The sequence below is a fragment of the Amia ocellicauda genome, chromosome 14 (assembly GCF_036373705.1).
Source record: "Amia ocellicauda isolate fAmiCal2 chromosome 14, fAmiCal2.hap1, whole genome shotgun sequence".
NCBI lineage: Eukaryota > Metazoa > Chordata > Actinopteri > Amiiformes > Amiidae > Amia > Amia ocellicauda.
In genome coordinates this window covers 20130717-20148795 of record NC_089863.1, presented here as the reverse complement: position 1 = coordinate 20148795, position 18079 = coordinate 20130717, and the positions used below count along the sequence as shown (strand labels likewise).

At 39.9% G+C, this 18079-nt stretch overlaps 1 protein-coding gene across 1 annotated transcript; it reads left to right on the top strand.

The window, feature by feature from the left end:
• Positions 1-9731: 9731 nt before the first annotated feature.
• Positions 9732-18079, top strand: LOC136767849 (uncharacterized). The gene is made up of 2 exons (XM_066721892.1): positions 9732-10213; positions 12269-18079. Exons 1-2 carry the CDS (start codon positions 9928-9930, stop codon positions 13348-13350), a joined length of 1368 nt encoding a protein of 455 aa, XP_066577989.1. The 5' UTR covers positions 9732-9927; the 3' UTR covers positions 13351-18079.

Here is an 18079-nt window from a genome sequence, read left to right as displayed (position 1 = left end):
GGTGGCACTCCCATTTTCACATCTAGCATATCATCTTTTAACATATCTAAAAGGTCTCTGGCTAAAACATCACAATCTTTAGACTGAGATGTAGTGATGTTTGTGATCACACCAATCAAGATTCCTGGATATTGTATTAACGCATTCCCTGTCATTTTCTACTGCAGTAAGAGTATATATAAGGCTCCTCAAGTTATGATCCAGCCCTTGTGCGCTCTGAGATCTATTCCATATTAGTAGACATATTGCCGATCTGTCTCTACATTAACTGTCTTCATCGTTGAGTTGGTACTACCAAATGATCTGCCAATATCGCCAAGAATGCTCCTTTTCTTACTACTACCTGATGTATGTATTGAAATGTATGATGTGTTAGTGTTATAAGCATGTGCTTGTATTGTAATCTGTTTTCAAAGTAATGTTCATGAGGCTAGATGGTCTTTAGAATGGCTTAAGGTGCTACTACAGCTGAAAGGTCCACCTGAACAGTTACCATGACAAAATCAGGTAGAACATACCTATTGAGCCTATATACAGGGATGGGCAAAGATACATCAAAATGTATTTTAAAGTAAGATACCAAATACCTTAATTTTAAGTGTATCAAAATAAACTACAAAATACAGCAGCCACACCATGTATCAAAATAAACTACTGTATTTTTGTATTTTAAAAAGGCAGCATGAAATCACTTTGCAAACCTTCCTTCAATTGGCCTATTTGCTCTATCCCTTCGCCAGTAAACTGACTCAGGTGATTAAGTAGACAATGTTTGATAGCAACAGCTTTCCTCTGCCTAATGAGTCCTGCGATAAATCTGACATATGCAACCAGTTAACAGATCAAATATTCACATATCCCTGTGATCACCCAGATGAAGGTTAGTTTTAAAGTAACCAACAGTTTAATGTTTAACAAACAGTTTGCTAATGACTCATAATTGTATCCTAATTTAGTTACTTGGTGTTTGGTAATGAAGGGCCTACATTTCATCAGCAACACTGACTCAATGACAAACAAGTAATTCATAAGAAGACAACTGATGGCACCTTTATTCATAGCAACTAGTTTCTAAGTAATGAATCATTTGATTGTTAATCATAAATATAATACATTATACATTATAATACATTCATGCAATGGTATGCAAAATCATAATTCTACTAAACAAAGAGGCAGCATTTTTATGATGTCATCATGTAGACTTCAGTCTACAGTATTTTTAAACTACAAAATACAAAACACTAAAGTATTTTGATACAAAATATGAAGCCATTTCCATCAACCCTATCAAATACAAATTACAAAATCCTATTTTTTATTTGAAATATGTATTTAAAATACATGTATCAGAAATACTGCCCATACCTGCCTATATAAATGATGAAATGTAGAGGCGGGTCATATAACTGGGGACATACATAGTAGTAGCAGTAACTATGGCCAGTAATACTGGTAGGGCAGATACTCTAGTCCCTGAATCCCTAACCATGCTCACTATTGAAATCATTATTTGAACAATGACATTAAAACTAAGCAGAGAGTCACCTGGGACTGAAGTTTAGGCTGTAAGAGAATAGAAAGTGAATAAACTACTGAGATCACTGTAGCTAGCTGCCCACAAAACGCAGCGGTTGCACATACTTTAAAAGATGGATTTCCTTTATACTATAATCTAAGTGACCCACCAAAAAGGCACAAGGGTAAACTATAGTCTAAAAATAGCCTACTCCAATTTATATGTATTTTAACAACAATGAGAAGGATAAGTTTGTCTTTAAATTGACAAGAAATAATATCAGCCTTGAAGAGAAAGAGGGTCCTCTTTTTGGTTTATTCTTGTGTTTCGTGTTTCTCATCCCATTCTGAAAAGTGTTTCAAATATCTCATCCCTAAGTTAGTTCTTAAATCTCCTGCTAACGATGACCTGAACAATATGCAAGTAAAACAGAATATTGTATTCCACGTAGAGTAACAGACATGTTTTCTCATTGTACCATGTACTTGAAAATGTCCTGTTATACATGTTCCTTTTGTTCTTTGTTTGCTGAGTAATGTTAATGTCTGGTCTGTTGGGGCCAAACTGCTTTATTACCAGCTGACTAATCATAGTCTTTCAAATGTCAGTGGGGTAGCTTTTAAATTGTTCACTTACAACTCCAATCACAAAGTTGCTGCTCTCTTTCTTTCTCTCTCACTCCAATCTCAACTCCCCATTTGATACTGTGCTGTCTGGCAGTCATACAGTGGGCGGGGGTGAGGTTTGCCCCCCTTTACCTAGAGGTGGATCAAATCCATTATCAGCTTGGCACTGCCTCTCTGCTTCAGCTCTGATGTCATCCCATCCTCTCTCCCAGTCTCCACCTTCCTCATTCCCCTCACTCACACTTCCTGGTTTGAGTCCCATAACTCTGTACAGTTTCTGTTGCACTGTTCAAATTGTTTTACACATCCCAGCCTTCAAGCTACAAACTGTCCCTTCTATTCCACTGCAGAAACCCTTCTATCCCTCTATCCACTGAATGAACAACACCACAGTATATTTTCCATTTTTCCTCCTACTTTAAACCTCTCCACCACTGAACTTGTAACTGAACTGTAACTTTAAACTTGCCATAGTCTTCTGATTTGATGTATTTATTTTATATATTTGTTTTATTATAATTATATATATATATATATATATATATATATATATATATACATATTATAATTATAATTATTATTGATTTACACCTCAAATTAATTATTTTATTCTCTACAATACTCTATAGTGCCATCCAGCCAGCCTTACCAAACGGACTTCCATGTATATCAGAAATCACCTGATCACAACCACTGACTCCGGCTGCCGTATACAGAGGCATGCCTCTGCGCAGCTTGGACTCAGCAGACTGTTTCAGTGACCTGTGATCACTAGCTGCACTCCCTCCAAATTCCAAACACACACAAAAGAGAGTATTAAACGGTTATAATGTAGCCCAAAACTCTATCAGAACACTCTCACACAAAAAGCAACCGGTCACACACACACACAAACAACACAAGTGTCTCCCTAAAAACTTTACCAGGGAGATGGACAATACTAAGACAAATGTTTCTCTGACACTTGACTCTGCAGGCGACACGTGCTGCTTGAATGTTTGCACCAGGAGTGGCATAAAGTCACCCAACAGCAATGTGAAAGATTGGTGGAGAGCATGCCAAGATGCATGAAAGCTGTGATTGAAAATCAGGGTTATTCCACCAAAGATTGATTTCTGAACTCTTCCTAAGTTAAAACATTAGTATTGTGTTTAAAAATGAATATGAACTTATTTTCTTTGCATTATTCGAGGTCTGACAACACTGCATGTTTTTTGTTATTTTGACCAGTTGTAATTTATACAATAGTTTATAGAATAAAACAAAAATGTTTATTTTACACAAACACATACCTATAAATAGTAAAACCAGAGAAACTGATAATTTTGCAGTGGTCTCTTCATTATTTCCAGAGCTGTGTATATATACACCGATCAGCCATAACATTATGATCACTGACAGGTGAAGTGAATAACACTGATAATCTCGTTATCATGGCACCTGTCAGTAGGTGGAATATACACTCACCTAAAGGATTATTAGGAACACCTGTTCAATTTCTCATTAATGCAATTATCTAACCAACCAATCACATGGCAGTTGCTTCAATGCATTTAGGGGTGTGGTCCTGGTCAAGACAATCTCCTGAACTCCAAACTGAATGTCTGAATGGGAAAGAAAGGTGATTTAAGCAATTTTGAGCGTGGCATGGTTGTTGGTGCCAGACGGGCCGGTCTGAGTATTTCACAATCTGCTCTGTTACTGGGATTTTCATGCACAACCATGTCTAGGGTTTACAAAGAATGGTGTGAAAAGGCAAAAACATCCAGTATGCGGCAGTCCTGTGGGCGAAAATGCCTTGTTGATGCTAGAGGTCAGAGGAGAATGGGCCGACTGATTCAAGCTGATAGAAGAGCAACTTTGACTGAAATAACCACTCGTTACAACCGAGGTATGCAGCAAAGCATTTGTGAAGCCACAACACGTACAACCTTGAGGCGGATGGGCTACAACAGCAGAAGACCCCACCGGGTACCACTCATCTCCACTACAAATAGGAAAAAGAGGCTACAATTTGCACAAGCTCACCAAAATTGGACAGTTGAAGACTGGAAAAATGTTGCCTGGTCTGATGAGTCTCCATTTCTGTTGAGACATTCAGATGGTAGAGTCAGAATTTGGCGTAAACAGAATGAGAACATGGATCCATCATGCCTTGTTACCACTGTGCAGGCTGGTGGTGGTGGTGTAATGGTGTGGGGGATGTTTTCTTGGCACACTTTAGGCCCCTTAGTGCCAATTGGGCATCGTTTAAATGCCACGGCCTACCTGAGCATTGTTTCTGACCATGTCCATCCCTTTATGACCACCATGTACCCATCCTCTGATGGCTACTTCCAGCAGGATAATGCACCATGTCACAAAGGTCGAATCATTTCAAATTGGTTTCTTGCACATGACAATGAGTTCACTGTACTAAACTGGCCCCCACAGTCACCAGATCTCAACCCAATAGAGCATCTTTGGGATGTGGTGGAACGGGAGCTTCGTGCCCTGGATGTGCATCCCACAAATCTCCATCAACTGCAAGATGCTATCCTGTCAATATGGGCCAACATTTCTAAAGAATGCTTTCAGCACCTTGTTGAATCAATGCCACATAGAATTAAGGCAGTTCTGAAGGCGAAAGGGGGTCAAACACAGTATTAGTATGGTGTTCCTAATAATCCATTAGGTGAGTGTATTAGGCAGTAAGTGAACATTTCGTCCTCAAAGTTGATGTGTTAGAAGCAGGAAAAACGGGCAAGCGTAAGGAGTGGTCCAAGGAAGGAAAAGTGGTGAACCAGCAACAGGGTCTTGGGCGGCCAAGGCTCATTGATGCACTTGGGGAGCGAAGGCTGGCCCGTGTGGTCCGAGTGTGGTCCGATCCAACAGATGAACTACTGTAGCTCAAATTGCTGAAAAAGTTGATGCTGGTTCTGATAGAAAGGTGTCAGAACACACAGTGCGTCGCAGTTTGTTGCGTATGGGGCTGCGTAGCCGCAGACCAGTCAGGGTGCCCATGCTACCCCTGTCCACTGCCGAAAGCGCCTACAATGGGCACATGAGCATCAGAATTGGACCACGGAGCAATGGAAGAAGGTGGCCTGGTCTGATGAATCATGAGTTCAATGTGTTGACTTGGGCTCCAAATTCCCCAGATCTCAATCCAATCGAGCATCTGTGGGATGTACTGGACAAACAAGTCCGATCCATGGAGGCCCCACCTCGCAACTTACAGGACTTAAAGGATCTGCTGCTAACGTCTTGGTGCCAGATACCACAGCACACCTTCAGAGGTCTAGTGGAGTCCATGCCTTGACGGGTCAGGGCTGTTTTGGCGGCAAAAGGGGGACCTACACAATATTAGGCAGGTGGTCATAATGTTATGGCTGATCGGTGTATATATCTATATCACTACATTCTGGAGGTGAGAATATTCATTTTCTTCATCGCTTGTTTTAAAAATTGGTTAAAATCCATTGATTTCACAAAGATTGTTTTCCTTAAAACAATGTCTGTGTAATCCACCATAGTAAAAGTCATACAGTGCAAATTTAAAGCCACCAGTGAAATTTTTTTAACCCACTGCTTCTAATATCTTCTCAACATAGCCTGTGCCTCTCCATACATTTACGTATAACCAGTCCTCATAAGGGTATTCGATTTTGGTCATAAAAGAAGCAGACAACATTTTACTGTAAAACTCCACAGCCACATTGTCCCTGTTAAAATTGAAGTGATAGATGCACCTTGGTACATGAGATACACAAATTCACATCCCCCACATAGACCCCCCTTCAGAGAGGGTCCGTGACATAAGTTCAAACTCCTTTACCTTTACATGTTTAGTTTGAGGAGCTTTGCTAGATCAGCAAGGACACACAGACCCGGATACACAAATGGAAATTTAACTTAAAGGCATTCACGACAGAACACAGGAGACACTTCTTCACACAGAGAGTCGTCACAATCTGGAACAAACTCCCCAGCGATGTGGTTGAAGCCGACAATTTGGGAACATTTAAAAATTGACTGGAATGGTCACCAAATGAGCACGATGGGTCGAATGGCCTCCTCTCATTTGTAAACTTTCTTATGTTCTTATGTTCTGTAAATCATACAACCTTATTTTGGCAAATATATACACAAATTCATATACCTTCCTAACTGAGAGATGTAGGCTGGTGTTAAAGGACTTAAGGAGAAAGCTTTAAAGTTCTGTGTTTTACAATACAGGCCTGTGCTCACCAAAGTATGACAGATAACACATCCATGCTGGAAGACCCCCCCAACTGACAAATGGGCTGACATGCCCCATCTCCAAATTCCAATTGAAGATTTCACAGACATTCTAGGTACTTTATATATTCCATAGACCAGGGCAACAAATCCAAATACAAGCTATATGCTGCTAACAGAAGTGTTACCAACTTCATCCTTAGTTTGATAACAAACAGTAAAAGGTGACTTAAAACTAATTGAATGACTCTTAAGTAATTCTACCTCAGAACCAAAACATGCTCAAGCCATGTCTGGTCTTAAAAAAAGAGCATTAGCTAAAACATCCATTGGACCATTTATATTTCACATACAATGCAACATTATCATTTGGTAAGAGAGTTATTCACACATCCTAATTTATCCTCCACTGACATGGACATCATACCAGCCCCCCCTGGAATTCCAAGCAAATTTAATATCACCGAAAAAGAGCACCTGGCTTGTTTGGTATCCACTGTAAGGTCATGCTTTGAGGGACTTGAAAATGCAATTGATAGAACTAAAACTTGACAATATGGAGAGTTAGAAACTCTAGGCATAGGCGCTGAGTTTTGAAATTCCCGGCGGGGGGCTGAGTTACAGAAACCCCTATGAACACTGTCAGATAAAATAATTAGCAAAAGCAGGGGAGGGGGGTGGTGATACTGTTTCCGTGATTACATGACAAAATTCCAGAGTTGGGGCTGAGCCCTGCTTTTTTATGTTTGGTGGGGAGGAGCTTAAGCCCTTGATCCCCTGCGTAGTCGATGCCTGTGACTCTACGTAACATTTTAACCATTTTCACATTCCTCAAAGCCATCACACCCCCAATAGCCTACACATTCTGTAGGAATCAATGGAGAGGAATGGCAAAGACTGCTTCGATTCGAATTTCAATTTTATTACCCCAAACCTGAGGTTACTTCAATCAAGCATTGTCTTCTCATGATTTCATTCAGCCACTGTCTTCTAGGATATTCAATCAGCTGAAACAGTCAAACAGTATAGAGATTGTGTGTTTTGGGGCACAGGTATTTGGTTAAGGACTTACAACAATGTCTTTGATAAACATCTGCTGCCTAAGAATGCTGACCAGCACCAATCAACTTATCAAACATTTCAACATCAACAACAAACTTAGGTCTATGTTAATTATTATGCATGTGGTAAACTATTTTCTACAACTGTATTTTAATTAGATGTAATCACTTCTGATAGATAAGACTGCAACCTATTGCCTATCTGAAGGTACAAAAAGCGTCTCCAAACTCTCATCTTGAGTTCTTTGCTTCACTTCATGTGAGAGGAGAGCTCCAGGTTAACCTGTATTTATGTTTTCTGTAATAAACTTGTTACTTCTTCATCAGTGTATCCTGGGATTTACTAAAACTACTACACTGACCAATCACAAGTTTGGAAGGCAAGATATTAGAATCTCTTTGTCTAAAATGTATAAAAACAGAAAGTTAAAACTAGCAATTGAGAGTGTTACAATCTGGAGTGGAACGACCTGTGAGAAGAAACCAAGGAGACGAAGTCCAGGAAGACTGAACGGAACCAGAACTTCTCCACCAAAACCTGAAAGCTTTGCAACCGTCCTCAAGTCAAAGCAGTCTGCCAGTCCTCCCCGCTATCGAGTGTATGCATAACTGAAACTCAGTAAACCGCACAGGTTGTATATTTCGTGTACTAGTCAAGAATTAGGTAAACCACAATTACATAAAACCGAGTTGTGTATGGAATCTAAATTGTAGGAACGACAGCGTAATCATAATACTTGTGTGTTATTTTACATGTTTTGTGCCGAGTCAAAACTTGAGTATTGGATAGATCTCCCCTCACTCTTACTTTTAATCCACCCTGCTTGTCTCTATCCTATCGTTGCAAATACATGTTGTCTATTTAATTTTTATTTAATAAACCTATATCTTGTATAAAATGAAACAGCCTCAAGGTTAATTCATGCAGATTAACATCACCGCTAATCTGAGTTCGTATTAGTGAAAGTATTGTGGTGACTTGTGTATCAACGTGGTCTTGTTTTCAGGGGATTTGATCGCTGTTTGTTATAAACTCAGCAAAAAAAGAAACGTCCTCACTTTCAACTGCTTTTATTTTCAGCAAACTTAACATGTGTAAATATGTGTATCAACATAAAAAGATTCAACAACTAAGACATAAACTGAACAAGTTTCAAAGAAACTGAATAATGTGTCTCTGAACAAAGGGGGGTCAAAATTTAAAGTAACAGTCAGTATCTGGTGTGGCCACCAGCTGCATTAAGTCCTGCAGTGCATCTCCTCCTCATGGACTGCACCAGATTTGCCAGTTCTTCTTCCACCAAGGCACTTGCAAGGTCCAACAGGTCCCAGACGTGCTCAATGGGATTGAGATGCGGCTCTTCGCTGGCCATGGCAGACACTGACTTTCCTGTCTTGCAGGAAATCGTCCAGCGCAGGTGGGTTTGTGTCCATAGGAGACGTTGTTGCCGGTGATGTCTGTAAGGACCTGCCTTACAACAGGCCTACAAGCCCTCAGTCCAGACATTGCAGTTTATTGCCCTGGCCACATCTGCAGTCCTCATGCCTCCTTGCAGCATGTCTAAGGCTCGTTCATGCACATGAGCAGGGACCCTGGGCATCTTTCTTCTGGTGTTTCTCAGAGTCAGTAGAAAGGTCCTATACTTAACTTTAGTGTCCTAAGTTTTTTTAATTGTGATCTTAATTGCCTACCGTCTGTAAGCTGTTAGTGTCTTAACGACCGTTCCACAGGTGCATGTTCATTCATTTATGGTTCATTGAACAAGCATGGAAAACACTGTTTAAACACTTTACAATAAAGTTAAATAAATCTGTAAAGTTAAAGTACAGTGTCCTGAAAAAGGGACGTTTTTCTTTTTTTTTGTTGAGTATATGTGTGGGGGTCACTAGATAACAGGACTTTATGGAATTATTTCTTCTGATATCGATACCAGATAAACAAACCACACTCCAGTTTAAAGTCCTAGGTCAAAGTACTTACTAATAAAACAATAACTGTAATAAATTAAAACGATTTGTCCATTGTAACATTTTGGCTCTTATCAGATCAACATCCTTTCATTCCATTAAATTATTTACAGTTGTTAAGCAGGGCTGATGCACACAAAAGCGTTGTTTTATTTATTTATTTATTTATTAATTTATTATTTACAGTAGGTTTATTCAAATAACCACTACGTCTCCCTTGAAGATCCCCCCCCCCCCTTTTGTATTTCAACACAACACTGGCTCTTTAACCTCAGCTATACAGTGACGTCACAACCCAAGAATCCCCCCCGTTTCAGTGCTGAGCGCCGCCGGGAGAGGATTTGAGCTTCGGTTTGAACCAAAGTATGCGCAGCGACCTGCCCACGAGTTCAGGCAGTAAAACCGCGATTTTATTCACTTGATTATCGAATTAGTTTTATTTTTAAAACATCACCGTTCTGAATTAGACTACAAACGAATATCTTAACTATTGTTACCTTTACTATCATAACATTGTCTGCATTGGAATAAGATGTCGGTGTCCGCGGCTCTGAGCGGCCGCCTGTCCTCGGCGCTGGCCGAGCTGATGAGAGCCGCCCTGTGTGAGATCTGGAAGGCGGTGGAAGAGACGGTGTCGGAGTCCCGGGTGGAAATAACCCGCAGACAGAGAGAAAACGAGGCGCTGAGGCGGAGGCTGCAGGAGCTCATGGTGGCGGGGGAGGCGGCTGTGTGTCACTGGAGCTCCGGAGCGGACGGGCCGCCTGTGCAGAGCCGAGGAGCCGGGAGGAGAGAGGGAGAGACCCGGGCAGCAGCGGACGGTAAGTAACTCAAGGAACTTCAAATCACTAGTTAATTCAGTCTGAGGACGGAGTCGGTGTTGCGCTTAACTGCCCTCTGCACATGGTGGCGTTCTTGTAGCGCAGATTGTCGCAGTTCTGCGCAGATCTGCAGAATTCCAGCGATCCCATTGGTGGATCTACGCCGATGTGTGGAAATCTGCGATACAGGAACGCTGCCAGAATCTCTGCGTCTGATGCACACCGGGTTTGTGTGTGTGTAGCGGTCTTAACACGAGTCCTTTATCCCAAATAAACACCAATTAACAAAGCGGCCAATAAGAGTCCAGAAAGACGTGAAGCACACGTAGAACAGCACAACTTAAAGTCCACAACAACTACAACAACAACAACAGGGGCAGATTGACACAAACTCAAAGAGGAAAGCCCGCTGAGTATAATGGATGGAAACGTAATCCACCTATGTACATTTGATACCTTATTCATTTTTTATTTTTTCAAACAATAAGGTTACTTATTCCTTATTTCTGATTTTTCGAAAAACAACTAAGAACGTATTGTTAATATTTGTCCCTATTTATCAGTAAATAGATAATGGATACTTATTTATTGTTACTGTTTACAGTATTTCTGAATGTTTAATTTTTTTATTTCCGATTCGTTATCCAAATATCCGTTATCCTTATTTCTGTTTTTGTTTTTCGAAAAATAAGTAAGTATTGATATATTTTACGTTTGTTTGTTTAATAAATAAGTAATGATTTCTTATTTCTGATCTGCGGTGTACAAAAAAAGTAATGGTTAGAACTTTTTGGTCGCTTTAGTTTTTAGAGGGTTAAAAATTTTGCAAGAACCCCGCTAACACACACTGTTGTTAGCTGGGAATGGAGATTTCAAATCCAATTATCATGTAACAAGATGTAATCAATATCAATTGTGGTGCGGTTAGGGACATAATTCACCCCTTGGTACATACACTACATACTGAGATGCATACACTACATACTGAAATACATGCACTACATACTGAGAAGCGCATACATATGGACTCAGATTAGCGCCATATGTAACGAATTCAAAATAAAAAAAGATTGTAAACAAAAAAAAGCCCATCTGCTCACTGATTGGGTCAGGAAGAACCGTCACTCAAACCTGCTGGACCAATGGAGACCCAGGATCCACGCCTCCCTGTAAATCCTTCCCTCACGACAAACAGCGACAAAACTCGTAAACGGAGGGAAACAAAAGCAAAGAAACTGGAGGTCAAAGCAAAGATCGCAGCATCGCAGCCGCAGACAGGCCTGCAGTCGAGCGCGGCAGTGAAATGGACTCAATCAGTTCGAGTTTTGCTCTCAATTTAACATTATTTGCTTATGATTATTATTATTTTTTTGCTTTTGATATAACAAAAATTGTTTACAATTCCATGCATTTTGCTTTCGATTTTAGGGGCAATCAATATAAACAACACGAGATTGTATTGGGCTACACCAATACACTTATATAGCGCAACGTTATCGTAATTATCCATACACTCGTTGCGGGAGACAGCTGTTTTATTCAGACAGAGCTAATTCTAGTGGGACATATTGCAGACAAGAATGCATTTTTAAATAAATGAAACCCTTCCCTGGCTACACCTCATGCTATATCTTAAAAATGGCTCTTTTGTGAGCTAATGGGTGGACCTGAGCGGACATGTGACTGATGATCAATCTCACTGTAAATGGATGTGAAATCTCACTGTATGTGTCTCAGTATCTAGTGTGTGCACTTCTCAGTATATAGTGTATACGTCTCAGGATAGTGTATGTACCACGGGGTGAATTATGTCTTTAACGGCACCTCATACAATTTGTCTGAACTTTGTTGATTTTGTTTGGTATGATTTTAATTTTAGATGGCTGGACTTTGTAACTTGATGTTATTTAACATTGACTTTTGTGGTATAGATGCACTCTGACTGGACACTTTTATGACCTGAAGCTGCTGAGCAGTATGGTCTCTGCTTTATTCTGCTCTGTACTTATTGCCTAGCCTCAGAGCTGCTGTTCTCATGTCTGGTCTCTCCCCCAGGAGCTGTAGAGGCCAGCGCTCTCCCTGACTCTGGGGAAAGGGCTCCCATTGAGCAGCAGCACTGTGAGCAGGAGTGGAGCTCCAGTCTGAGGCAGGACACAGAGCCCACAGATACTGAAGACAAACCAGTTTTGCCTGAGCAGCACAAGAGCAGACAGAGTGAGGAGGAGCTCAAGGTCAAGGGACTGGAGTTTGACCACAATAAGGAGCCACAGAATGAGGGTTTAACACAGGGACTTAGGGGGCTAGGATCTGAGTGTGGACCCAGCGCAGCTGGTACTGAACTGGGAACCAGAACACGGTGTGAATCTAGTCTGGTGTCTGATCACATTAAAACAGAGGATGATACACCAGAGACTGTTCACACAATGGAGCCAAGTACGCAGACCCTTTTCAAAGATGCACTCCATAATATCAAACCTGAGCATGTTATAGAAAACATTTGTAACCTGGCAGCTGAGCTCCATCCTGTAGATGGACAGTGTGACCCTCAGTCGACTGCTCCGAGGAAGGGGCTCAGTGGAGGGAGTGACAGTGTAATCGGGGGTGAGAGCCCATCATCACAGCGCAGACAGCTGCGTCCCAGACCCTCCAGCTCTCGCACTCCCCCCTCACATCAAATCCAGAAACACCAACGCACTCAAACAGGGGAAAGACTGTACAGTTGCACTCAGTGTGGGAAGAGCTTCCATAAATCTGTATATCTTAAAACTCACCAACGTATTCACACAGGTGAGAAACCGTTTTGCTGCACACAGTGTGGGAAGAGATTCAGTCAGGCTGCAAGCTTGAATTATCACCAGCGCATTCACACAGGAGAGAAACCGTACTGCTGTGCCCAGTGTGGGAAGTGCTTCAGTCAAGCAACACACCTTATTTATCACCAGCGCATTCACACAGGAGAGAAACCGTATGGCTGCTCCCACTGTGGGAAGAGCTTCAGTCAGCCAGGAAACTTGAAATCTCATCAGCGTGTTCACACGGGAGAGAAACCGTACTGCTGCTCCCAGTGTGGCAAGGGCTTCAGTCAGTCAGGAAGACTTAAATCTCACCAGCGGGTTCACTCAGGTGACAGACTGTAGTGTCATGGCTGCAGTGGGTCAAGTAAGCCTTACCGATAAAACATCCCGTGCTGGTGCGCCATACAGGTAAGAAACTTTATGAAGAGTTAAGAATTTGATATGTTGTATAATATTATTTTAACAGATATACATATTAAACATAAAATATATTATTGAATTATTGAAATAATTATTAACATTGCTTAATACGCATTTCCACTGAAACGTCGAAGTACATTATGCACATAAATATACATTAGGCCTATATGTCTGACTAATTACCCTCCTCTTGTATTACTAGTTTAATTGTTTCCTAAAATAAAACCTGTTACTATAATCAAGGATTTGGAGCAGCAACATTTTTGAACTGTTAAAAAAGAAAACAAACAAAACTATATAATTAAGATTGCACAATTTTGGGAATATTTAAAGGTGGAAACTTTTTGCAGGAGACCCACCTCTCAGAATCTGATTGTCTGAAGTTAAAATCTAAAGTCTTTAACCAAGTATTCTCAGCAACCTCTAACTCACAAAAAAGAGGCGTTTCAATTTTAATTAACAAAAACATTCCATTACTTCATAAAACCACTGTGGCAGACCCTGAGTGGTGTTACATTATAATCAATGCTACACTTAACAATATTTATGGGCCAAATAATGATGACCCATCTTTTTTCATAATTTTTTCACAAAACTACTACATTTCTCAGATTCAGTCATTGCAATTGGAGGGAACATTAACACAACCACTAGCCCAATAGATCGCTCAAATACTATTAATCATTCCAGAGTGTGGCGCTCTGCAGAAACAGTCAGGCAGTATAGTAATGATCTTGGTCTCTGTGGAAGTTGGCAATTGCAACATCCATTAATAAAAGAATATATACACTTTTCCCCTGTTCACATAACATTATCTCTCATTGATTTATTTCTAACTAGTAACTCAATCATGTCAGATGCATCAGAGACTACAATTCACCCCATTATAATATCCAACCATGCACCCATCGCATTCACTTTAAACAATCTACTCTTACAAAAACCTCCCACTTGATGGCTCCTCAATACATCACTGCTTAAAGATGAAGAATTTGACACATTCTTCAAGAAAGCAATACCATCATTATTACTATGGGAAACGGCCAAAGTAGTACTGAGAGGGAAAATCATATCATACTCGTCATATGAGAAAAAGAACAAAAACTTGAAAATGATCTAGAACAAAAACTTAAACTATTACAAGACTCATATTCTAACAATCCAACAGAAATAGTTCTAAATTAATTAAGAGAAACCAAATTCAAACTCAATTACGTTTTAAATTAAAATACACAGTTCTTGATACAAAGACAAAGACAAAGACATAACAACTTTGAATTTAATTCTTTGGCAAACCAACTCAAGAAAAATCAACCATTCCAGTTATCAAGGACTCAGAGAGAAATATCATACAACAGGACATCAATAACACATTCTGCACATTCTACAGTAATTTATATCAATCCCTAAGTATACCAAGCATAGCAGCTATCGACTCCTTTTTAAACAACATAACACTCCCAAAACTCAATAAAGACCAAGCAGATAAGTTGGATACACCTCTTGTAGCAAACGATTTCAAAAAAGCAATTAACTATGTCAAACATTAAGGCTGCAGGAGGCGACGGCTACCCTATAGAATTCTATAAACATTTCTGGCAAACAATCTCACCATTATTTACCAAAATGACATTCGAAATTAAACAATCCTCAACGATTCCGCCACACATAAATACAGCCCTTATCTCAGTACTACTTAAACCGAACAAAGACCCAACACTGTGCTCTAGCTATTGCCCCCTGTCCTTAATAAATACAGATCTTAAAATGATTAGTAAAGCTCTAGCCATCCGATTAGAATCTGTAACTCCGCTGCTCATCCACACCGATCAACCCGGCTTCATTAAAGGTAGACATTCCTCAAGTAACATGTTTCGCCTATTCAAAATGAATTAAAAACAATAATTGAATCATTAGATGCAGAAAAGGCTTTTGACAGAGTGAACTGGACATTTCTATTGGCAACACTGAATAAAAATAATTGGATAATTGGATTACACCTCACCAATGGCATCGGTCATTACGAATGGAATTGCATTACAAAGCTTTGCATTGCATAGGGCAGGGGTGGCTTACCCTGGTCCTGGAGAGCCGCAGGTTCTACAGGCTTCTGTTCTATCCAGATCGTTAACTGCTTAGTTGAACCAATTGTGTCTTAATTGTTAAAATTGCAAAATGTCCCTGTGTTCAAGGTATCCAATGATTGGTAATTAAGAGAGACCTGGAAATCCTGCAGGATTGCAGCTCTCTAGGACCAGGGTTAGCCACCCCTGGCATAGGGGATCCAGACAAGGATGTCCACTCTCCATTCCTCTTCGCTATATTTCTTGAACCACTGCTGCACTAAGACAAAATGACAACCTTTCTGGAATTCAGACTCTCGGTACAAATCACGAAATTAGCCTCTATGCAGATTATATTTTATTGTACCTTCAAAATCCTATAGAGTCAATACAAGAAGTAATTTAAATCAAACACATTCTCTGACGTATCTGACTACTCTATAAACTGGACAAAATCTGCAATCCTTCCTTTATGTGGAGACTCCTGGAATGCTGCAGCCTGAACGCCTGCTCTCCCATTCTCAACTGGCAATATCAAATACCTTGGCATCAATATCTCCACCAATTTGTCACTTATTCCATCTCAATTTCACTCTACTTATAAAAAACATAGAAGATGATCTGAACCGATGGATGAACTTACCACTTTCTATTATTGGCAGAATTACAACAGTTAAAATGTCTATTCTACCCAAAATTAACTATCTCTTCACTGTGGTCCCAGTACAAAATACAACCAATTGGTTCCAAAATTTATATTCAATAATTACTACATTTTACTGGAAGAAAACCTAATAAACCTAATAAAAACGTAATAAATAAAGTTAACCACACTACATAAAAGTAAACTACAAGGAGGTCTGAATGCACCAAATTTGTATCATTGCTACCTTGCTAGCCAACTACAATATATTACAAAATGGCTATACTGAAATAAACGCATCAATCCGTGGATAGAAATTGAACAGTTTGTATGCAAAGAAATTTCAATTAACGACTTAACTTTCAAAAGCCCAACTATTAAACGTCATAACTGCTTTAAGAACACTGTAATCTCCACAACCCTGACACCTTAGTGGAAAATTAACAGAATCACTCACTTTACCATGACACCCTGCAAATTCACCCTGAAATGGTCTAATCCTGACTTCCTGATTAATAAAACGCCAGTAGTCTTCAGCGTTTGGGGAAAAAAAAATGGTGGAAACTTTCCATGGGAATTAATCAGAATATATGGGAATTAATTTGCATGGCTGTATTTACCATGTCATATACAGACAGAAACAAACATCTTACCTTTTTTACATAAGCAGATATAATTGCAAACAGAAATGTGAACATAATACCTGAAATAAAGCAGATTCAGACTATAAAAATAACAATAGTGGATGAGGATAATTTGATTTTATAAATTTTAGAATTAGATTTGCAATATGGAAACTGCTTTAGAGTTCGGTTTTGAGAAGTTACGCTCTACAAAACTGTGGGCTGGTTTCACGACCCAGCACTAATCGTGGCCTACCCAATGTTGTTTTAGGTCTGTGAAACCAGCCATTGGAGAGTTTTATGCAGCCTGCATTAAGCCTTGATAATCTTCACACATGCGCGCTTACCGTCTGATGACTGTTTTTGCTAGCAGGCTGCGCTCCATCCAGACCTTTTAAAACCAATCAGAACCGGTCAAGGCTGACAGCTGGTTGCCACTGCACATGTGTCTGGCGGGTTGAGGAGCTCGCATTCCTAAGCGAACACAGTCTGTACTAAACGGATGGATGAATACAGTTCTGTAGGAGGAGCCGCATTGTTGATGTGTGGGAGCATAACATGATTAGGGGAAATGAAACGTGTCACTCAGAAAGACAGCAAGCGTAATTAATGAAATATCACCCCCTGCATTCAGTCAAAATAAAATTAAACTTAAAATGGTCAAACATAAGATTTTCATAAATCTGGAGCAGCGGAGGAGGCCAAATTGTCCTTGCTCCAGCTCCAGGCAAACACCTGCTGCTCCACTGCTCTGCACTCCAAAGCCCTGATTATAAATATGAACTTGCATTTGTCCAGTTTATTCCAATAACCTGGCCATTGCTGAAAAAGGAACTCCCTATAGTTACAGTTGCAGTTATAGTTAACTTGTTGCCACTTGGTATTCACCAGCACTACAGGTGGCATTTCTAAATTCATTATGCTGTGTCTGTGCACTATGTGTGATGCATCCACGACTAATAAATTAACTCCTTATTTTCTGTTATATAACACTACTGGTGTGAGCAGCTGCATTTAAAATGGTAAAGGTTCGCACTCACTTTATGACAACTGACGATTATTACAAGGGTTTCATTCGCCCTTGGCTGAGATTTCCCAGGTTACTGTGTTCCGTCTTATTTTTTATAATACTTTTAGTTGTGAATCAACAGTGCTGTTTAAATGTGCCATAACAGTGTCTTTCGTGTTTACAGTTGAGTCAAATATTTGTTTCTAATTGGAGTTGTTACTATTTTTTTGTACGTTGATTTGCTCTTTTTTTACGATGGTGTCTCTGAAATTATTCACCAATTCTTATGAAAAATAAAACGCTTTTTACCTTA